Raw genomic sequence first — 22,965 nt, forward strand, 5'->3', positions numbered from 1 at the left:
AGTTGGTCCACGACGAAACATTTACGGTCTCGATCCAGTGACGGTGTCAAGACTAATTAAATAGTCTATGATCGAGGTCTACAAAGTGCAGACTCACACGGCTCGACTACTTGTTGAAAAACTTGTTTCAATCAATTATACGTAGTTAATGCTTAGGAGTGGCAGAGCCTGACAAGGAATGAGGGGAGGGGTGGGGGTGGAGGGGGGGGCAACTTTCAAATTAAAAGGAAAACATGCATGAAGATGGACACAACTCACATGATACAACATGGCAGTCGTCGACTTGTCATCTTGGCAGTTCTGCGCATCAGCACGAGACAGTTCGTGTAGTTCAGACTTCCGCAAAAAAGAGGGTAAGTACACATTCCGATTTGTTTTCATTGATCGCAAATGGTGTAGAGTTTTCACACAGAGAGAAGCAATCTAGAGCAAAGCTTCAAAGTTCAGCAAGTTGCTCGTACAACAGCCACTAAAACCGCGGCGACTATGTCACGCATTGAGCGAGGCGATAGAATGTCTCGTTGAAGGGGTCTAAGGAAAGGGGATTCGAACCCAGCTCTCCTCGTTGACTGGAAGTGCGACTAACCACTGGTCTTGGCTCACGTTTGTGATGGACAAGTAGGGCAGTAGTTCTTAAGTCGAAACAAGCCGGGTTTTCCACTGTTTCTTCTCCTTTTTCCAGTATTTTTTTGTTTTCCCTCCGTTTTTCTCTCTTTTCATTGCCTTTTTCCTTTCTTTCTTTTTTCGTTGTTTTTCTTTGGTTTCGTTTCTTTTTTTTGTTTTCTTTTGTTTTTCCTTTTTCCTTTTTCCATTCTTTTTTGCATTTTTTTCTTTGGTTTATTTTCTTTCTTTTTTGGTTTTTTTGTGTTCTCTATTTCTTTTGGTTTCATTCTACATTTTTTCTATATGTCAACAACATTTTTCTAATACGTATTTAACATTCTTACAATACAAATTTAACATTTTTCAATACATGGTCAACATTTTTTCTATCTATATTTAGCATTTCCAAATGCTTGATTAGCATTTCTCAAATACTTGTTCAACATTTTTTCAAATAATTCATTAACATTTTTATATGATCATAAAAATTCATCATCTTCATTAATACATGGTCAACATTATTTGTATGCACATTTAACATTTTTTAAATGCTTCATTAACATTTTAAATTACTTGTTCAACATTTTTTCAAATGGTTGATTAAATTTTTTATATACATGATAAAAAAATTGATCATTTTTAATACATGGTCAAAAAAAAGTTCTAACATTTAACATTTTTCAAATGCTCGATTAATATTTTTTGAATACTTATTCAACATTGTTTCAAATGCTTGATTAACATTTTTTGAATAGATGATCAAGTTTTTATACATTTTTTGTATACGTGATAAATACTTTCTCTATGCACAAACATTTTTAAAATGCTTGGTCAATATTTTTAAAATATTAACTTTGTTTTTTGTAATATATATATTTAGAATATTTTAAAATGTAAAATAGTTAACAAAATAAAGCAAAAACAGAAAACTGAAAATCTAAAAAGGAGGCTGGAGCTTCCCGCGCAGCTTGGCCGGCCCATGTGAAGCTCCCCTTACGTGAGGCTGCCCACTGTCTTGCTTGCAGCGAGACATAGGGGCACCCCTCTAAAACCTTGTTTTTTTTGCGGGTACCCCTCTAAAACCAACATACATAATAACTCGGTTGGAGAAGAGAATTGCCAATTGATCGATGGGCTGGGCCAGAAATATCTGTAGTCAAATTCTTTTTCCAGTTTTGGAAGGGGATGTCACGACGCCAGTGATGCTTAGTAATTCCTCCTTCCAGGTTGACTAGCAAAATATAAGCCATATGACGCAAAAATAATCGTATTGGAAACTTCTTTTGAATATGAATACAAAACTACTATGCATACGACACTTCAGGCCATGATTCCAATGCGACACACTATGCAGTGGACACCCTTGCTTTCGTCAGATGCATTGATGGCTTCTATACAAAGGGGGAGGTATCACATACTACGAACATCGCCGCGTCGTCAGAAGGCCACACCGGATAGAGAGACATGCCGCCGCCACCGCCGCATGGAGCAGTCTCCACAGCCACGATGTAGCCGGCCGACCGTAGCCCGCGCCACCCACGGGTTAGATTTGGCCGCCGCTGCTGATCCCCGAGCATGCTCCGCCCCACGTTGCCCACTGCGCACCTGCCACACCACCGTCGTTGCCTTACTCTTGCGCGCCGCCGGCGCCGCACTCTGGCCCAACAGCTCGGCCCACGCCTGAGTCCACCACATGAGAACAATAGATCCCTGCCATCGCCGGCGCCAGCCGTGCTTCGCCTAGTCGTGTCGTCTGGCTGCGGTGAGGAAGGAGGACAGAGAAGGAGAGGCCCCAGCAACAACTGGGTTTTCCCTCCAGTCGCTCGCGGGAGCGACGGTAAGGACAGAGGGAGGTACGGGCTTGAAAGTTTTTGGATGCCATGAATTCACCGGTGTTCATGCAACACCGGCTCCTCCTTACAGTGATGTAAGGAGGTACGGGCTTGAAAGTTTTTGGATGCCATGAATTCACCGGTGTTCATGCAACACCGGCTCCTCCTTACAGTGATGTACTTTGTCCGTTTTAAAATAAGTGACTCAACTTTGTAAAGCTGGTACAAAGTTGAGTCACTTATTTTGAGACGGAGGGAGTAATTAATAATTTAACACTCTAAAGGACCTCACTTTTTAATTAAACAAAATCAAAACAGCCGAGCAAAAGTATCATGACATAGGCTTTTTTGTGAAAAGAAAGATGACTCCTGGCCTCTACATCAGGGCGATGTATACAGTTAATTTATTAATTATTCATCAAGTTCTTAAAAAGTGGCATGTTTTTTTTTCCTGCTAAATGATTGCTCTCTGCCTTCATTCAATGAAAATTTAGGTGGGGAAACTCTTTCGCCTGGTGATGTTTCAAACAAAATAAGGTAGTTACCAAAGGACCTATATGCTATAGTATTTGAGGCAGATCTGCTGACCAGCTGGAGCCAGTCAATCTTGCCACTTAGTGGCAATATGTTCCTCCTGTCAAGCAAATCTATTTGTCTCCATCCGTGAGATGAATCAGAAAGTGTTTTTTCTTTCGGCTAGATATCTGTGAGATAGTTGGTCACGATCGATCTTTTTCGCTACCATGTACGTCCTGCGTGTTCGTTGCTCCCCTGCTCATACGTGAACAAGACAACGAAGACTTTGCGAGCTGCGCGCAGCGTGCTTCGGCTATTTTCTGCCGCCGCCACCAGCTCCGGTGAGGTTAGAGTAAGCTGGTCATGTACGGTGCCGGTAGATTATCTCGCGTGGAGACAACAAGTAGTACAGATGAATGAACATGACTTCCATTTTATATGATTAATGAAATAATTGACAGGCTTGCAACTTCTCTCCTGAAAAATACAGGGAGAGTTTTATTATCTGCGATCCATCTGGTCATCTTAATTTCCTGCTCACATAAGTACAACTTGCTGCAATAATGCAATCGTTAGTTTATTTCCTTCATTTTGATTCGTGTGACCACACCAGGATAATTGGTTCTTGCATCCGATCGGGACAGCTTATTTAGTTCTTTAAGCAACTTCAACGGGAAGATCTAAACGGACGCCGCTTTTGTCCGTATTTTGTCCATCTAGGTCACTCGTCCGCGCGTCCGTGTCTGTTTTTTCGTTTGAGTCACCCCGTGCGCCCAACGGGAGGCAGACGCATTGTGCATGTCCGCGTCGGCATTCAGTCGAACACATGGCGAGCGAGCTCCCGTGTCGCCCCGCCCCGCTCCGGTGTTGCAGCTCTCGCCCCGCCCGCGTTCTGCAGTGTCCCCGTCGCCTGCTCGCCGCGCCCGCCGTAGCTCGGCCCGGCCCCGGGACCGCTGCAGCTCGCCGCAGCCGCCTCGCTAGCTCGCTCCGCCCGCCACAGCTCGCGCCCTGCCCACCATAACTCGTGGCCGCCGTGCTAGCTCGCGCCCTGCCCACCATAACTCGTGGCCGCCGTGCTAGCTCGCCCCCGCCCCGGGACCGCCGCAGCTCGCGCCCCGCCGACCACAGCTCGTGGTCGCGGCGCTAGCTCGCTCCGCCCACCGCCGCAGCTCGCTGCGCTCCACGAACCCGCCCGCCTCGCGCTGCAGCACACTGTGCGTCGCGCGCTGCCGTCCCCTCCGCGCTGCAGCTCACCGCTGCTCTGCACCTGCCCGACGCCCCGGCCCGCGCGCTCCTGCTGCTCCGCGCTGCAGCTCACCGCTGCTCTGCACCTGCCCGACGCCCCGGCCCGCGCGCTCCTGCTGCTGCGCGAGCTCCCGAGCCATGGCGAGCTCCTCCTGCTGCGTGGCGGAGCGCCGCCGTGTCGGGCGCGCGAGCTCCCAAGCCATGGCGAGCTCCTCCTGCTGCGGGGTGGGGCGAGGCCGGGCTGGGCACACGCGAGCTTCTGTTGCTGCGTGCGGGGTGAGGCCGGAACAAGCACGTGAGCGACAGAGGCGGCCGCTCTGCATGGCGGGACGAGGCCATGGCGAGCTCCTGTGGCTGCGTGGCAGGACGAGGCCGGGTCGGACGTGAGCGGCGACGTGGCCGAGGCATGCGCGCGAGCTTCCGAGCCATGGCGGAAGTGCAGAATGGCATGCCGCGAGCCCACGCCCACAATGCATCAGCTAGCTAGCGTGGGGCGCCATGCACAGGCCGGCATCCATGCAACTAAGCTAGCTAGCTCGCGTGGATGCTTGTACTGCCCCCGGCAGGGCAAGCGCGGTAGCACGGCGGCGTCCGAGCAGGGCGAGCGCGACGGCGTGGCAGCACCTGTGCCATGGCTGGGCGAGAGAGAGAGAGAGGAGAGAGAAAAAGTATTCCGTGAGTGGTGGCAGGTGGGCCACGCGGTGCCGACAGCGGACGGAGGCAGACGAGAGGGACACAGCAAACGCCCACTTTGTGTCCGTTTTGGATCCAAATGTGTCTTAAATTTAGGACGAAAATGTGTTTACACGGACATAAAATGGACACAAAAAAAATTGATCGCTGTGTTGAGCCGTCGTTTTTGTCATGGGTCTCTCATTGGAATTGCTGTTATATATGCTCTCTCTAGTACATCACGGAGTTGATGGCAACTGCAAGTTGGCAAAGACAATGATGGCATTTTCAATATTTTTCCTGAGAGACGGCAGATCGACACAGCTATATTATCCTACACCACAGGGACACGGACTACGCAGCTGGCCCTTCACCACCTGGTTGTCAGTGCCGTTTCCTGCGCTAATAGTTAACCATATGCTTATACCTGCTTGTGGGTATATATTTTCTTTCATCTATATATCATGACGCAAGTGGTAGGCACCAAAATTATTTCCTGCCCCCTCCGTCCCTCTCTCTCTCTCTGTCCGTGTGTGGTATGTGCAAACCCATAGCTCTCCTCAAGGCAGTTTAATCTTCTTCATCCTCTCTCTCTCTGTCTCTCTGTCTCTGCGATATGTGCAAAGCCACAGCCCTCGTCAAGGCAGTTTAATCTTCTTCGTCCTCTCTCTCTCTCTCTGATATGTGTAAACCCACAGCCCTCGTCAAGGCAGTTTAATCTTCTTCGTCCTCTCTCTCTCTCTGTTTGTGTGTGATATTTGCAAGCCCACAGCCCTCCTCACGGCAGTTTAAGCTTCTTCTTCTTCCTCTCTCTCTCTGTGTGTGATATGTGCACACCCACAACACTCCTCAGGGCAGTTTAACTTCTTCCTCTCTTTCTCTCTCTCTCTCACACACACACACACACACACACACACAGACGCACACAAGGTTAGCTCCTAATTTTAAGAAGCTGCGCAGGCAGGCGCGGACGGTGTCTTCTCTTCCCAACTTGCTTACGGTCAGTCTTCCTAGATCTCAAGGTTCCTGATTAGTTTATGCAAGATCTGGCTGTTTTCAGATGTTAATTCGTAAAATATCCCATACTTATTTTAGGATCCTGTTTTAAAACAACTGTCGTGTTTTGCTAATGAGAAGAAGTAGCAAATCCAATAATAGGCTGCTCCTTCGCATCTCCCTTACTTTCTTAGATCATCAGAAATGGCAACTGAAGAGAAAACCGAAGGAAGCAGCTCCAGCCCCGAATTATCAAAGAAATTTCCATTCATGTTTCTGGAAAAAATTACGAATTGTTTCTCCCAAATATTCTGTAAAGATCCATTTGGAACAGTTTATAAGGTTCGATCTTTTTCCCTCATATTTTTTTTGTCTTTCTCAAAAGTTTGATGATCAAATAGATGCTAATATGTAGAACTTAAATGATCAAACAGGGAACTCTGCCAGATTCTAACAAAAAGATTGCTGTGAAGAAACTTGAGCAAAGCGAAGAAATTCCACGTGACGATTTTGAGAATCAGGTTCAGAGTATTGTGGGGCTTAAACATGAAAACATTGTAGAGTTGGTTGGGTTCTGCAATGAAACACACCAGAACAGTACAGAAAGGTTACTCTGCTATGGATTTGCTCCCGATGAGAACCTTCAACAGCATCTTTTTGGTACCTAACACACCTTGGAAATTCTCTTCTTAATTAATTCCCTTGATGTTTGCATGACTTGGAATTTAGGAGTTTGGACGTGTTTACATTCTTTATCTTCTAATTTCTTTAGCTTTTACCCTGATATATACAGGGACTGAAGAGACGGAGGATTCTTCTTCGACTGAACCTAGTAACAACTGGAACACATGCTTCAAAATAATCAAGGGGATTTGCCAGGGTTTACTTTTTCTACACAAGCAGTTAGATAATAATCCCATTACCCATATGGATCTTAACCTGAAAAATATATGGTTGGATAAAACAATGGTGCCCAAAATTGCCAATGTTGAACTCTCCAGAATCTTTAGCCATGAACAGATCACAAAGGAATCATGGTAAGCTAATCACAAATTTTGACATTATTAGTTTGTTCCTTTATTGTTGTAAATGACGGTTTCACCTCTTTGTAATTCATTCTAACTCTCGGTGCCAATAATATTCAGTGGATACATGGCTCCAGAATATATAAACGACACTCGCAATGCCATGTCATTTCAAACAGACATATATAGTTTAGGTGTAATGATAATACAAATCACCACAGGGGAGAAGAGTCGTGGCAAAATGGAGGACCGTGCCTCAAGGAGTTACATTGATAAAGTAAGAAAATAAATTACTTTATGTTTAATTTTGAGGATGAAACTTAGTAGGCTATGTTTATTGTTTGTATATTATCACTAGTTAATAATCATAATTTTAATTCTGCATACAGATACGTAGAAAGTGGACAGCAGAACACATAGCATCCAAGTACTCATCGTTGGATTCAGAATGCCTCCATCAAGTACATGCATGCATAAAAACTGGGCTAGAATGTGTGCAGATTGATCAGAAAAATAGGCCTTCCATAGAGGAAATTGTTGACAGGCTCAACACAATCTGAAAGGCAGATGAGCTATGGAAGCAGAGTGACACATGTTTTGAGATGATCTAATTTCACAAAGATGCGGAGAAGACGCTTGGTAGTCTTTTTGAAGGCCATGTTTGACAAATCCATTGTTGAATATACTCTTGTGTATATTCAATCTGTACCGGTATATTCCCTAAAAACACAAACATGTCATGTTCAATTATGTTTGTATCATTTTACTTCAAACTTGTGCATACTTACATTTGAACTACCATTTGGGTTTGTTTCCGTATTTACCCTTTGAATGGAAAAATCATGTCAATTGTGAGTGCACAATTGAACATGTAGTCCAGTCCATAGGTAGCACAGTTGAACTACCACTAGGTTCACTCATTCCAGTTCGTATGTAGTCTATATTGAAATATCTAAAACAAATTATAATTATGAATGGAGGGAGTACGGTTTAAATATTTTCCATGTTTTTTATGTAGCTAATATAAGTGATTGACGCTAGGAACACACATCCACACAAACACACACAAAGAATCAATTGCAACCACGGAAGAAAAGAAGTCTACGCACAGCCGCCGCCACCACCCAAACCCTAAGTCGCCGCCTCTACCTCCCTGTCCTCCCAGCCTTCTCAGCTGCTAGAGACTAGTGGCCAGACTAAGCCCTGATACAAGTTGATGTAGGTGGCGGCCAGGAGAGCTCTAGCACTCTGCTATGCTATAGTAGCCTTCCGCGAGTTGCATTCTATGGGTGGCGGCTTGAGGTAGACGGTATGATTGTACAATGACATAAACAGTGTATTTGATTGTGTCGATGGTCTCTAGTGGCGAGGTGTCGGTGGTCGCGATCTCATCTGCTTGTACATGGGAACCTTATGCATCCCAATGAGGTGGTCCATGCTTTCACACTCGGGTGATGCTGTCTCCTGCACTTCTAGGCCATTGCCCCGACGGGCTGGAGGGTCCAGGACCTTCAAGCCTGATGGCTATGGCGAGTATGTTAGCGGGTCGATTCTACTACCCCATGCAAGCACGCGAAAGCAAGACGATGGTGCAGGACTACAAAGCGCCCCAAATTGGGATTTTTGGTCGTGCCGATGACTTTCAACCTCGTCAATCTTCGTCGCATGTGTGACGGCGACCTTCACCAATTGGAGCATTTGGTGGCGAACGACTGTTGCCACGGCTTAATTGGTTGCTTGTGCAAGCATGGTCTTTAGTTGTGTGGCATCTCACCGTGTTACATGTGTAGTTATTGAGATAACATAAGGTGGTGGAGACAACAACAAATGACTTTGATTTGATGGTGCTTCTCGAATACCAGGTCTCGGCTCGAGGGTGAAAATCCTAGGTTTGGTAATGAAAGTGTTTTTGCATCATTACCTTGTTGAAAGCACTGCTCAGATTTGCACAAACCTGATCTTAGGGATGAGAATGCACGATTTGACATTCGGTGGTTGAATCTAGCGACGATAATGCTTGAGTGGCATTCCCTTGCAAGAGACGTTGCCGTTGGAGAACCATTCTCGTTGTGCTCGTAATGTCAAGGGATCGTTGATCATTGTTTTGATCACTCCAATTTTTTTCCTCTGGCTAGGCATAGTTTCAGTCTTGTATGATGTTACTATACTTGTCGACATGATTCAGGTGTTGGCGTTATTTGTGTGCATCCGAGCAGTTTTAACATGTAGTTTCTTACCTCCTCTTTTCACATGAGAGATAAGAGTATAAAATAGATCTGAGTCGTTGATCTCATTTAGTTAGTGGCCCGATTAACTCTTAACTTTTTTATCTCACATGTAAAAAGAGAAGGTAAGAGGGACCATTTTAAAATTTATCGTGTGCATCCTAGTCATGAAGAAGCTGTACGTATGCTCATTTTTTTAGTTGCGTATGTACGCTTGTTATGTTTGTATCCTATTGATGCTTTATTTTATGTCAATGGTAAAATCAAGTGACTGATGACTGAAGGATAGAAACAACTACACTTGATTTTCTTAAGGCCGAGAAATCTTGAAACAGATTTTGCCAAGGGGAGGGATAATATCATGGGCATAATTAATTACGTTGTAGGGATGTACTAGTTCTACAAGTTTGGATATTCGGAACAACGGAACACTTGAGCTGAGCTCCACGATGTATACGTACTCCTAACGGATATGTACATATATGATAGTTTGGCCATGTGTCTCGATCTATATATATACTCCCTCCATTTCTTAATATAAGTCTTTTTAGAGATTCAAATATAAACTACATATGAAGCAAAATAAGTGAATCTACACTCTAAACTACGTCTATATACATCTGTATATAGTCTATGTTGAAATCTCAAGAAAGACTTATATTTAAAAACGGATGAAGTATACGATAGTTTGGCCATGTGTCTCGATCGGAGACATAGTCATACAGATCTCCATCAATCATAGACTTAATTGTCTGTTGATTCCATCAAGAACGTCAAGCGTTGAACAACAAATGCCTCGTTCGTTGCAATGAATATGTATCTGCATGATAAATCCACACTGCAGTAGCGGTGGTTCTATTGTAGCTGCTGGGATAGCGGAAAAGCGATGGAGACAACACATGTGAGATTTGGATGGTGCTGCGTGCACCCGCTCTCGAGCTTCGGGGCGAAAGCCCCGTGTGGTTATTCCTGGCAATGATGATGTTTTTTACGACGTTACCTTGTTGAAAGCATTGCTCGGATATATTCGAACTGATTCTTTAGAGTGAAAACTTTGATACCGGCCTTTGTGGTTGGATCTGATGACGGCGTCGCTTGAGTGTCGCTTCCTTCCTGAAGGTGTTGCTGTTGAAGATCCTCGTAATCCATGTGTTGCCAATGGTTGCTGCGGATATGGCCTCAGTTGTAGTTTGTTGGTCGTTCATCTGATCGCTTTGGGGCTTATTTGTTGTTTCCTTTTCTCTTTTTCCACACCTGCACATAGCTTTTGGTCTTATGACTTTGCTAGTTGTTGGTGTGTTTTCACGTGTGTGTTGAATTGGTTGTGTGCATCTTAGTTATGCAGAGGCCGGGTGTGTCCAGTGTGATGTATCCTCTTGATGCTTTATTTGAGCCAATAAAATTCACCCTTTATGGAAAAAAAATCCACACTGCAGTACTCATTTGACTCATTAATTTTCAATGACGCATCTAAACAGTCACGACATTAATTTATACTATAGATGCAATAATTCAAGATTCGTTACATGTGTAGCAGCAGTATACTGATAGTTGATGCTTTGCTACTGGGCCAGTCAATTTGACTGGGCAACCCTGACGCATGCATGCTTATGAGTTTGAGAACTATTGATCCTTGAGTGAGCTTAGACCATACCGTGTATAGACCAGAGAGTATAGTTACTTCCTCCCTTCTGATTTGTAGGGCTTATCTAAAAATATTATTTTATAAGTCTCAGTTTCATTGCTTCTCATCATATGTTCAGATTTCAAGGTGCATTAAATCACTAGATGTAAGATTAAAAGAAAACTTATCAATGAACCACTGGATATACTCCCTTTGTGCAGGCCCTCGCGGAGATCATGAACCTCTGGAACGTTCTTCATCACGTTGTGATTCAGCAAAATCTGGACAGCTTCAGGTGGCGGTTGGCCTCGAAGGGAAAGTTCTCCGCGAAGACGGCCTACGCCGCCCTCTTTGCCGGCAGAGAGTTCTTTCCGGGCATGGTGGAGCTTTGGTCCTCTTGGGCGCCTTTGGAAGTCAAGATTTTTGTCTGGCTGGCTCTACATAATCGTCTCTGGACCGTCAATCGCCTTGCCAAGAGAAATATGCAGCACCCACCCCAATGCGTGATGTGCTGCCAGGCGCAGGAGACAGCGAACCATCTTCTGCTGGGCTGCCCCTTCGCTCGGCAGGTCTGGTTTTCGGTGTTGCTCCCTGGCAGATTGCAACATTTCACGTCGTGCACAGATGGTGAACTAAGTGCATGGTGGCCGCGGCTAAGCTCATCACTGTCAAGTGAGCAAAGAAAGGAAATCAACTCGCTGGTCTGTTGCAAGCTAAGGTTGCTCTAGTTGGAAAGGAATAGCCGTGTGTGTGATAGCATCGGGACGGTGGAATCTGCTGTAGTCGGTAGAATTCGCTCCGAATTTGAGATGTGGAAGCTAGCTAGGGTTTGTGGAACAGTAGAAGATGATGTGAGATATGATTAGTTTCTGTTTGTAAGGTGGATGCTCGCCTACGGGCGCGGCTTTGTAAAGGATCTTGTATTGTCCTTTTCCCCTCCCCACCTTAATACGGAAGACACACCTCTTGTGTGTTCATGAAAAGAAAACTCATGAATGAATGTAAAAGTTTTTATCATGCATGTATGCATCATAATTAATTCATTTGGTAAACACAATTCTCTTAGAAAAACAAGCACATTAATTGAGCACTTTTGTAAACTAAAAAAAATTATTCCACCACCCACCAACTACCTTCATTGGTGAGATTTTTTAATTAAGCTCTATAAACTGTAAGGAAGAGAGTATACGAGATCATTGAGTTGATTCATACACTCTCGAGAACCGAGTGCCAAGGAATTCATTGAGCCTTTCTACCGTGCATGCAAATTCCCCAAGCACCGTTAGGAGTAGCACTATCTGAACGAGCCATCTGGCCTTCAGTTCAACCTCATAGTCGTCTACTATGCGGATCGTGGTACTACCTACCATCATAATATATACTCCCTCCATTCCATACTGTAGTGCGCCCGCGCTTCCTAAGATCTAAATTTGACTATAAGTTTAACCAACTAGACCGACTACAGCGGGAGCAAAAATTATATCATTGAATTCATATAAAAAATATAAATTCAATAGTATAATTTTTTTCTCCCGCCGCAATCGGTCTCGTTGGTTAAATTTACGGTCAAAGTTGAATCTCAAAAAACGCAGGCGCACTACATTGTGGAATGGAGGGAGTATGTCAAAACATACCGCCAACTTAAGAAAGAAGAAAAAAAAACACCTATGTATACGTTCACAGAGCATGTGCATGCTTATGCAACATGTGTGTGCTCCTCCTAATGGATGAATCGCGATGTATAATTACTCGTAAAGGATGATAGCTGAGCTACGAAAGTCGTCGGTGAGATTCGTCTCGATCAGATCTCGATCCATCACAGACTTAATTAATCGTCTGTTGATCCCACCGAGACAGTGAAGTGTGGAATAGCTAATGCCTCGTTCGTAGCAATGAATATGTATCTGCATGTCACATCTGCACTAGTATCAAGCTTGTTTGATTCATTAATTTTCAATGACAACCCTGAACAGTCATGATATTGATTTGTACTATGGATGCAATAATGCAAGGTTCCAACATGTACTAATAGTTGTTTCATTGGTCGAATCAATTGGGCAACTATCCATGCTTATCAGTTCGAGATCTATCGATCCTTGAGTTATTTATAGACTAGAGTGTATAGTTACACAAGATCATTGGGCTAAGGCTAGTCATAGTGGGGAGTAACTTAGACTAGTACTAATATGCATATGTTACTAGTCTATGTTACTACCTCTATAGTGCATAGTATTATAGATTAGTATCATAGGTGGTCTCATTTATTGCCATGCATGACACATAGTAGCATCACATTTATTATGTTACGGTATCTACCTATGTTACTATAACCATCTCTTTCTTCTTTAATTCCCTGCCACATAAGCATGTTTGCGAGTCTCAAGTGCATGATACTACTTATGTCACCCCCACTATAGCCAGCCTAATGCATACATACTCGAGAACCGAGTGCCATGGAATTCGCCGAGCTTTTCTACCATGCATGCAAATGTCCTCAAGCACCATTGATAGTAGCACGAACGGTACGAACTATCTGAACTTCGGTTCAAATCTCATAGTCGTCGATGCTGTGGATCGACGTACTACCTGCCATGACAACACGTTAACGTCTACGTATGCGCCAACTCAATAAAGGAAACACAAACACCTACACAAGCGTTCTCACAGAGCGTATGCGTGCTTATCCAACATCTATTAATTCACACCAGCCAGACAATCGTTTCCCCTCTCCATATGCATGACATGTCACCGGTAAGGCGGCATGCAGGTTCCATCTAGTGCCTTCCATGCCCTTCCCTTGTACCGAAAATTAAGAAGCTCATAACGTGACGACCATATACGGAGAGCCAGTATGTCAGAAACCTCGCAATGTTATGATATTACTTAAAAAAAGTTACGATATTATGAGACATTCAGGACTAGCTTGGCATGGAGGGAAACCCTCATTGGTGTCTCCGTCATGCCACTTGCTGCGTGTGCACAGTTTTTTCCAGTCTGTTTTAGGCCGCCATACTTTAGTCCAAAGATTAAATTACCGAAAAAGGGCTTCCCCTGCTTTATATTATAAAGCAACGAACATCGGTACAAGCAACGGAAACCACACAACACCAGACCACACCACCACACAACACACCCAAGGCCTGATACAGCAGGTACAGGAGCAACCACATCCCCAACACTCCACGCATACAGCAAATGAGCAATGAGGGCAGAGCTTGGAGGCAAAGATTAAATTTGTCTGCATCCGCCTTGTATGATGTACTCCCTCCCTAAAGAAATACTATTTCTTTACAGAAGGAGTATCAGTGAGAGGAATTTCGTTTTTTTAGCAATGCATCCGCTCTTATTTACCCGGAAGAAGACTTGACCTCAAAATCTAGTCCTAAGTCTTTGTAAACAAATGTCCAATGTTAGCTTAGTTGGCTCATAGATGATCGATCGGTCTAAGTGATCCCCTTTAAGAGAATGCTCAGTCGATGTGGGAGTCCAGCACTGCTACTGCTGCTAGCATATCAGGCACAAGAAAACAGCCACCCATTGAACTGAGACAGAGAGAAAGACATGGCAGACCTGGTTGTTGGGTTGGCCAAGTCAGTGGTGGAGGGGGCGTTGACCAAGGCCCAGGTGGCCATCGAAGAAGAGGCCAAGCTTCGGCAGAGCGCGCAGCGCAACCTGGTGTTCATCACCGGCGAGTTCGAAATGATGCACTCGTTCCTCAAGGTGGCCGACGAGGAGCGCCTAGAGAACAAGGTGGTGATAACGTGGGTGAGGCAGATCCGCGAGCTGGCGTACGATGTGGAAGACTGCATCGAGCTCGTCATCCACCTCGACATGAAGAACAGGTGGTGGTGGCGCGTCGTCCCGTCCTGGTGCATGGCGCTGCCGTTGCCGCTGGACGAGGCGGCCGGCGAGATCGAGCAGCTCAAGGCGAGGGTGGAGGATGTGAGCACTAGGAACACACGCTACAGCCTCATCAGCGACACGGGATCCAAGCCCGTCATCCTGCAGCAGGAGCCGATGGCATCAAGCGCCGCCATCGTCGCTGCAACCACGGCTGACATGCTCGCCGAGGCAAGAGGTGCCACCAAGAGGCAGCAAGGATTCAGCGACCTCACCCGGCTCATCTCCAAGAAGAAGCAGGACCACGACAATGGCCTTCAAGTCATCTCGGTTTGGGGTGCAGCTGGCGACCACGGGACGACATCCATCATCAGGAAGACCTACAACCACACAGAGATATGCCAAGAATTCACCTTCCGCTCCTGGGTGAAAATCATGCATCCTTTCAATCCGCACCAATTCATGCGCAACATGATGGCTCAGTTCCATGCAACCTCTTGCATGGAGCAAAGAGGAACCATAGGCAGGGATGTCTTTGAGAAGATGGAGGCCACTCAACAAGATCTCTTAAGTGAGTTTGAGCAGCTATTCAACGAGAAGAGGTACCTCATCGTCTTGGAAGGCCTGTCACACATGGTAGATTGGGATGCTATCCGGGCATTCCTTCCTGACACCATGAATGGCAGCTGGATCATCGTGTCGACGCAGCAATCCGAGATAGCAACCTTGTGCATCGGACACTCATACCAGGTGGTGGAGCTTCGAAAGTTCTCGGATGAGCACTCCATTTGTGCCCTCTACAAGGTAATTAAGCTTAAAATGCCATCAATTACTTCCAGTAAATCTTTTTTTTAATAATTTTCAGGGGTTGTTTGGATACCTGGATTTTAGTAAATCAGTTTTGCCTAAACACGATTACAATTGTAATTCTAAAACTTTATTTGGTTAGTGTAACAAATTATAAGGATAAGTAAATCTTAGTTCTCCGAAAACCGGAAAACCGTGTTTATGCGAAAAATATTCAGACCTTTTTCTATAAACAACTTATAATGCATCTCTTGCAACCGTTCTCATCCAACAAGGATTTTGCGGATACTTATTCCTGACAGAATTACTATTAAAAGAAGTTTTCTAAAATTATAATAAAACACATTTGGTTAAAATTATGTGTTAATTTTGGTTATCGAACCAGCCACATCCTTTAATGCACAGCTTGATCATTGATGTGTGTGTGAAAAATTATTAACAATACGTACAAAATTTCAAGAGAATATGTTATTTTCATTTTCAGGTGACAAACCTACTTATGCCGTAATAAATATATTCTCTAATAGATGATATTCTGGGAAGCATCCCGTCCAACTTCTCTGCTATTATTAATATCTATCTACTATATAATGATGCGCTACAAATTCGCACAAAAAACAAAACACCGGGTCCTCAATTTTGGTGGACCATCTCTTTATTAATAGATCACAATGATGTACATAACAATACCTAAATAGACAGGCCTGTTACATCTACTACATCCGTCCTGGTTTATTGGTCCCCATTGTATTTCGTGCCAAGTTTTGATCATAAATTTAACTAACAAAGTGTTCATGCATGTCACCAAAAATTATATAATTGAAAACTATGTTCAAATACAATCCAACGATATAATTTTTGTTGACATGCACTAATATTTTGTCAGTTAAATCATTGGTCAAAATTTAGCACAAATTACAAAGGGGACCAATAAACCAGGACGGAGCATATCAATGTACATAAACAAACATAAATAGATCACACTTATTAGGTATACATCAATGTACCTAAGCATATCATAAACAATAGAGATAATAATCATACCTCAACTGCGCCAGTTCTACATATTCATGTCTAAAAAAACAAATATGTTAGCTATTCGTAATTATAACTAAACAAGTCATAACTAGTAGATCTTTGTATATGAAAAAAATTCTTTTTAGGCCCACATGTTAATCTTTAGTTGAACTATAAAGGACACAAACATGTTATGCATATTTAAAGACATTAGTTCTCACCAGACAGACCAATACTATAGTCTAATAGAATGGATATATACATGACCGGAATCTACAAAAAAACTAATGGATGTTCCTCTTACCATGTTATGTTATAGACAATTAGTACTATCATTACAGAATTTCTTAGGAAAACTAGTAGTATCACATATAACAAATCTTGTCTTAAATTCTTAAGTGATGTGAGACCATGTTTTATTTGAGGGAACTTATAAGTGTGCTTTTAATTCCCTCTTTTAGAAGTCATCGGTTATCCCACGTGACAACCGTAAATTAACATGACATCACCTCATTCACAAGCCCTTTATGACCTACAAATTTTTGACATCATTCCCTTGCCTTAAGCTAGCTAAGAAAATAGTCCCAAGTTTTCTATGTATATATGACTTGCCTCTCTTTAAAGTATTTGACTGTTAATCTATCTTCCAACCCGCAGGCCTCTCAAGGCGATGGGGCTAAAGACAAGAACCCAATGGTAAGCTAGCCAGGAAATTTCCCCCACTTTTCTATATATGTGTCCTTTCCTGGCTCTAATATCATTATATACATGCATATAGGGTTCTGATGGCGGTGAAGATAAAGGCAAAGAACCAATGGCTTCTCTCGAGAAAATAATTAGAGAGAAGAAAATAATGTCACTTAGAGAGGAAGCAGATGAATGGAAGCAGAAGAATGATGCCCTTGTTGGACGTGAGGCACGAATGACTGAACTTGTTAAATGTCTAGCTCAGGCACGTGTCAATTCTCTCCCAGTGATGTCCGTGTGGGGTATAGCTCAAGTTGGGAAATCAGCACTTGTCAAAAACTTGTTCTATGACACAGTACTTCAGCTTCAGGGTGGAAACTATGAGGATTATTATTGGGTGGATGTATCCCATCCATTTAATATTAGAGACTTGTATCTTAACTTGCTTTCAGATTTTCATTCGGAGAAAGATCCAACTGAAGAGTGTCACCGTCTTCTGAAAAAAGGTTGGTGCCTCATAGTTATCGACGATCTCCGGTCCACAAAGGACTGGGACATGATACAAGCTGCCTTGGTATCCAAACATTTAAAGAGTGTTGTCATTGTTATAACAACCGATCCAACCATTGCTGAATATTGCACAAATAAAGAAGAACTTGTGTTTAATGTCAAGGCTCTAGAAGCTGATGCGGCCTTTGATCTCTTCAAAAAGCAGGTATGTTTTTTTTTTCTTGGGCAATCATCTAACGAGCTAATTTTCTTCAATCACCTGGGGAGACCAAGAAACTGCATATGTCAGTCTTATTAAATGTCGGTCATAGTTTGCTTTTAATTTGTGGAGGAATCAAGCCTCCAGAGAACATTTTCAGCATCATATGTTCACAAAATCATTGCTCTTTTGTAAGGTTTTACAGAATTATAGTTCTAGTGTTCAACTCATTTGTGTGTTGGAGATCATGAAAATAACATGTGTCATGTATATGATATTCCATATTATTTTTCGGTTCTCTAGCAAATGAATAATCCTTGTATTAGTTAGGTGATGATGTTTTTCCTCGTTTCCCTGCTTTATTTATTTATAACTGGCAATTCAGCATTTATAATTCGGGCATTCGTACATGAATATTGAATAACTTTTGCATTTACTCTATTGATCAAAACTATGTGTACTCAACAATCATTAATTTGGAATAGAAGCGTGTGTTTTTGTAGAGCGCTCACATTTTATGTACTCCTTATCAGATGTAATTGATGTTTACTCCTAATGCTAGCTCATTTACTCTAGCTAATCAAATCCTTTTAACAATATATGCAGGTACTTAAGAAGAGTTCAACATACCCTTTGAAGGATCAGGAGGCGGATGTAAAAGACCTTATTTCAAAGTGTGGCGGTCTTCCCAAAGTAATATCTGCTATAGCTGGATTACTGGCCACGAAGACAAACAGAAGGATGGAAATTATTAATTCTTTGAATCAAAAATTTATGCACCGTCTGGAGACCGACCTGGAGTATGATAATCTGCAAGATTTATTTGGCTGGATGCACTCTTACTTCCGTACTTGTCCTGATGCACTCAAGCCATGTATCTTCTACCTGTCGATTTTTCCTCAAGATCAAACCATCCGGCGAAGACGACTGGTAAGGCGGTGGATTGCAGAGGGTTACTCCAGGGACAGTGACAATGAATCTGCGGAGGAGAATGGGGAGAAACACTTCTCTAAGCTCCTTGAATTGAGCATAATCCAGCAGATATCATCCGTCGACAGCTGTGCATTCAGTGTGGACGAAGTTAGGATGGTTATGTGCCAGGTGAATGGTTTCATTCGAGAGTACGTCGTGTCACGGCGAATGGAAGAGAATCTTGTGTTCGAATTGAGTGGAAAATGTGCACTAACAACCCAACGCAACGGGCGTCACCTTGTCATATTGGAAAAGTGGAAAAGAGATGAAATTGTGTTTGCAAGCATGGACTTCTCTCGGCTACGGTCACTAACAGTGTTTGGAGTGTGGGAGTCATTCTTCATCTCTGAAAGTATGAAGATGCTTCGTGTGCTTGATCTAGAGAATGCAGAGGCTTTAAATGATGGTGATCTTGACAAGATATTTGAATGGTTGCGTCGGCTCAAGTTCCTCTCATTGCGAGGGCACACTGAGATCAACCATCTACCAGGTTCATTACATCATCTGAGGCAGCTCCAGACACTCGATGTGAGGGGCACCTCAATAACCACCCTGCCAAAGAAGATCACCAAGTTACACAAACTGCAGTATATTCGTGCCGGCAACCGCACCATGGGCATTGAACGAGCCGTTTCATCCAGCAGCTGCAGCTGGTTGCCTGAGTTCTGCAGATGTCATCATCCTACAATCAGTGTTGAGGTGCCTACAAAGATTGGGGAACTGACTGCGTTGCACACCCTTGGTGTTGTCAACATCACTGCTTCAGGTGCAAAGAATACTGTGAAAGAGCTCAAGAAGCTCACCCAGTTGCGCAAGCTCGGGGTGTTTGGCATCAACGGGAAGAACAGCAGCAATTTTTTCTCTGCAATCGAAGATCATGCCCATCTGGAGTCCTTGTCAGTTTCACTCAACAAGGACACCACGCGAGATTGTTGCTTCATCAGTAAGGACAACAACAGTCAAAGATGCTTGGATGACATGATCTCCCTGCCTTGTACAAACCTTCGGAGCCTTAAACTGTATGGGCTTGAAGATAAGTTGCCGAAATGGGAGGGGGAGCAGCCTGTAAAGTTTGGAAAGCTCACAAAGCTGGAGCTGGAGATGTCGTCTTTCCCAGAAGATGTCATAAGGTTTGTTGGCGGGCTTCCAGAACTATGTATTCTTCGTGTTAAGCAGCATCAAGATCGTCCCCTCAACTTCTGTGTCATGGTGAATGGATTCGAGGATGACTCCTACAAAAAGGTCAAGATTCTCGAGATTTCCTGCTCCAACAGTTTACCTGTGAGTGTGACTTTTGGATCATGGACAATGAAAAAACTTGAGCTGCTCAAGGTTGACTGCTACGGTGGGTCACCGCCTTATGAGTTCAGTGGCCTGGGAAACCTAGAAGAACTCAAGGAAGTCGTGCTAGTTAACGGCTCCAGAGCCCAAGCACTGAAGCAAGAACTCGATCACCAGCTTGCCGAGGAGCACCCGAAAGAAAAGAAGCCTGTCGTGAAGCTGGAGCAACCACCACCTTCGTCCTGAAGGGTCATCAATCATAGCAGTTTGGTTTGTTCCCCTTTGTGTTTTTACCATACTAGCTCAAGATCCAGTACGTCTAGATTCATTTGTGTAATACACTTTTCTTCTACATTGGCATCATTGTGATATGTGTTTAATTAGTTGAGTGAAGGGCTCTGTTTATTTCCCTTTTTTTCCATTTTTGAACTACTTGCCATTGTAATTTCATCTTGCCGGTTCCATACTTGCTCATATAATAGTGTAATACTCTACTAGCTATTTGTACAAGTTTCTGCTTAATTGTATTGGTTATGATTAGTGACTGTTACGGAGGGAGCATAGTGATACCATAAAGAGTTCGTTGGTGTTAACGCTACAAAAATCTATAAATTAGATCCATCTTCCTGTCCTTTCGAAAGGATATCTATATGCAATTTTGATGTATATATATCGATCTTTGTGTTCCTATCATTTTGCTCAGTTCCTGAAATGGCTCTGCATGCACTGACAACGTTGATTGAGTTAATATAGCTAACTACCACTAGCTAGCTGCAGATTCGTTTGGTTAGGTGAACTAACCAAATCAGCTGAGTTTCTTAATGATGACCTTGGTTGAACCTCCCAAGCTAGTCTCGTCATACTTATCTAGGTCTGGCAAGTCTCCATCTATATCTATATCTATCTACACTTCTATATCTATACTTCTATATCTATATCTATATCTATATCTATATCTATATCTATATCTATATCTATATCTTCTATCTATATCTATCTATCTATATCTATATCTATATCTATCTATCTATCTATCTATCTATATCTATCTATACTTATACTTATACTTACTTATACTAATTATAGACTCCCTGAAAATTACCACGTTAATTAGAAAATAGGAGCCGTTAATCTGGTGGGACCGAATTATTACGGTGTAGATTAACCGACGCAATTTTTTTTGCAGCGAACTCACATAGTCGTTTCACGGTTGGACTCTATTTACATGAAAATGGAATCAGATTGATTGGTTTCACCTGAATGTTCCTATGGAGTCCGAAGGGCCACGGCCGAATTATCAATCTCCTCTCCACTTCATGTAAAAACACATTTTTTTATCCACCCGACCTATCTGTTCAATCTGTCTCCAGGTCCTCCTCAATTTCTATCTCTAGGCTCTAGGAGCTGCCGCCATGGCTGGCTTTCCTCCTTCAACTTTTTTGTTCTCTCATGATCTAAGGGACTTTTCTTTGTTAGAGTTGAAGTGGACGATCTATTAGGAATAAGGATACTGTATAAGTGCATCTACAGGTCAACTGAGCCAGCTTTCCTCCTACGCCTCTTTTCTCTCCCACAATCTAATGAGATTTTTGTTTTGGTTTTTGGTCGATTTGAAGTGCACGTTCGATCAGGAGGCTGTATCCCGGATGTTCAGGGCAATAGAGCCAGCGTTCTTGCTCTTTTCTCGCCTACAATCTAATGGAATTTTTAAAGAGTTCAAGTGCATGTGCTAGATCAGAAGGATGTGTACGTGCATGTTCAGGACCTTCTCGGATTAATCGATCAAGCTTTCTACGTGTGCATCTCATCGTGGAACTACATAGCGTGTCAGGAAGGAATCAATCCAACTTGCGCAATTGTGACGTTACTGCCACTCTGCCAGTGATGTGCAACCAGTGCTACTCGGCGTATATTACCTTCACCGGTGCAGGAACCTACGAGGCTGTCGGCGACCATGTTCCTTTAATCTAGATTGAGGTCACCGCTCCATCTTGGCTGACCCATGCGACTTGATTTAGTTGTCACTGTTGTTCTCTCCTGCATCCCACCACCTAGGGTTCGCCCTTAGGTCCGTCCATATGATGCTACAGAACCATGGTAAGCTGCTGCACTAATAGAAAAAGGGGCTTTCGTTCGGGCCTGGCCAGCCCATTAGTCCCGGTTCTGCCACGAACCGGGACCAATGGAGGCATTTGTCCCGGTTCATGAGCCCAGGGGGCCGGCCGGGGCCTCGTGGGCATTGGTCCCAGTTCGTCTGGGCCCATTTGTCCCGATTCTTGGCACGAACCGCGACAGAAGGATGGCCTTTCGTTTCGGTTCCATCCACGAACCGGGACAAATGAGTTGCCTATATATACCCCATCGCCGGCGAGCAGAGCACTTCACAGTGCTCTGTTTTTTGCTGGCCGGCGAGGGGGAGGGCACTGGGTGCTCTAGCTCACCTCCTATGCACATGAGGTGTTCGATGAAATGCCCGAGCCACACTACTTAAGCTTTCTCCTCTCGAAGCTCGACCTCTGAGCTCCATTTTTCCCGAGATTTATCTAGGTTTATATTAGCGGTCCGTCACGCCCCGTCCCCGTCTTCACCGCCGTCGATCGCCCGTGCCAATCTCGTCGCCGGGACCATCGTGGTGAGCCTCTTGTTCTTATCTTCTTTCTGAAAAAATTCTTACTTTACATAGATACTTGTCTAATTTTCTTACTTTTGACACACATAATTATATATAATGCACGCAGATGAACCGGCAATGGATGTACGGTGACAGGCACACCTCCGAGTACATTAAGGGCGTGCATAAATTTCTCGAAGTGGCCGAGGCAAACAAGCAGAATGGTTTTATGTGCTGTCTATGCCCTAGCTGTGGGAATACGAGGTCTTACTCTGACTCGAAAACCCTTCACACCCACCTGCT

At 43.7% G+C, this 22,965-nt stretch overlaps 2 protein-coding genes across 6 annotated transcripts; both read left to right on the plus strand.

The window, feature by feature from the left end:
* The first annotated feature begins 5,182 nt into the window (after positions 1–5,182).
* On the plus strand, positions 5,183–11,738 carry LOC125522560 (cysteine-rich receptor-like protein kinase 26). Of its 5 annotated transcripts, XR_015610844.1 has the most exons (7): positions 5,184–5,868; positions 5,964–6,206; positions 6,299–6,524; positions 6,658–6,901; positions 7,010–7,166; positions 7,279–7,600; positions 10,960–11,738. XR_015610844.1 is itself a non-coding variant. In XM_048687611.2 (6 exons), exons 2-6 carry the CDS (start codon positions 6,069–6,071, stop codon positions 7,447–7,449), a joined length of 936 nt encoding a protein of 311 aa, XP_048543568.2. In that variant the 5' UTR covers positions 5,183–5,868; positions 6,006–6,068; the 3' UTR covers positions 7,450–7,662. The 5 variants fall into 5 exon arrangements, 4 of the variants coding, with proteins under 4 accessions (XP_048543568.2, XP_048543566.2, XP_048543567.2 ...); XM_048687611.2 differs by lacking the exon at positions 10,960–11,738 and having other exon boundaries at positions 5,183–5,868; positions 6,006–6,206; positions 7,279–7,662; XM_048687609.2 differs by lacking the exon at positions 10,960–11,738 and having other exon boundaries at positions 7,279–7,662.
* A 2,538-nt stretch (positions 11,739–14,276) lies between these two features.
* On the plus strand, positions 14,277–20,777 carry LOC125525628 (putative disease resistance protein At1g58400). Its single transcript, XM_048690636.2, has 4 exons — positions 14,277–15,382; positions 17,060–17,098; positions 17,181–17,804; positions 18,405–20,777. The coding sequence occupies exons 1-4, from the start codon at positions 14,300–14,302 to the stop codon at positions 20,295–20,297; spliced, it is 3,639 nt and encodes a 1,212-aa protein (XP_048546593.2). The 5' UTR covers positions 14,277–14,299; the 3' UTR covers positions 20,298–20,777.
* Positions 20,778–22,965: the final 2,188 nt, after the last annotated feature.

This window comes from Triticum urartu, chromosome 7A (genome assembly GCF_056163025.1).
Source record: "Triticum urartu cultivar PI428250 chromosome 7A, HENAU_Tu73, whole genome shotgun sequence".
Lineage (NCBI taxonomy): Eukaryota > Viridiplantae > Streptophyta > Magnoliopsida > Poales > Poaceae > Triticum > Triticum urartu.

Coding starts and splice junctions, on each gene's coding strand:
- LOC125522560 (XM_048687611.2), top strand. CDS start 6,069: ATGGCAACTGAAGAGAAAACCGAAGGAAGCAGCTCCAGCCCCGAATTA. Junction 6,902..7,009: donor CAGATCACAAAGGAATCATG/GTAAGCTAATCA, acceptor AATAATATTCAG/TGGATACATGGCTCCAGAAT. Junction 7,167..7,278: donor CAAGGAGTTACATTGATAAA/GTAAGAAAATAA, acceptor TTCTGCATACAG/ATACGTAGAAAGTGGACAGC.
- LOC125525628 (XM_048690636.2), top strand. CDS start 14,300: ATGGCAGACCTGGTTGTTGGGTTGGCCAAGTCAGTGGTGGAGGGGGCG. Junction 17,099..17,180: donor CTAAAGACAAGAACCCAATG/GTAAGCTAGCCA, acceptor ACATGCATATAG/GGTTCTGATGGCGGTGAAGA. Junction 17,805..18,404: donor TTGATCTCTTCAAAAAGCAG/GTATGTTTTTTT, acceptor CAATATATGCAG/GTACTTAAGAAGAGTTCAAC.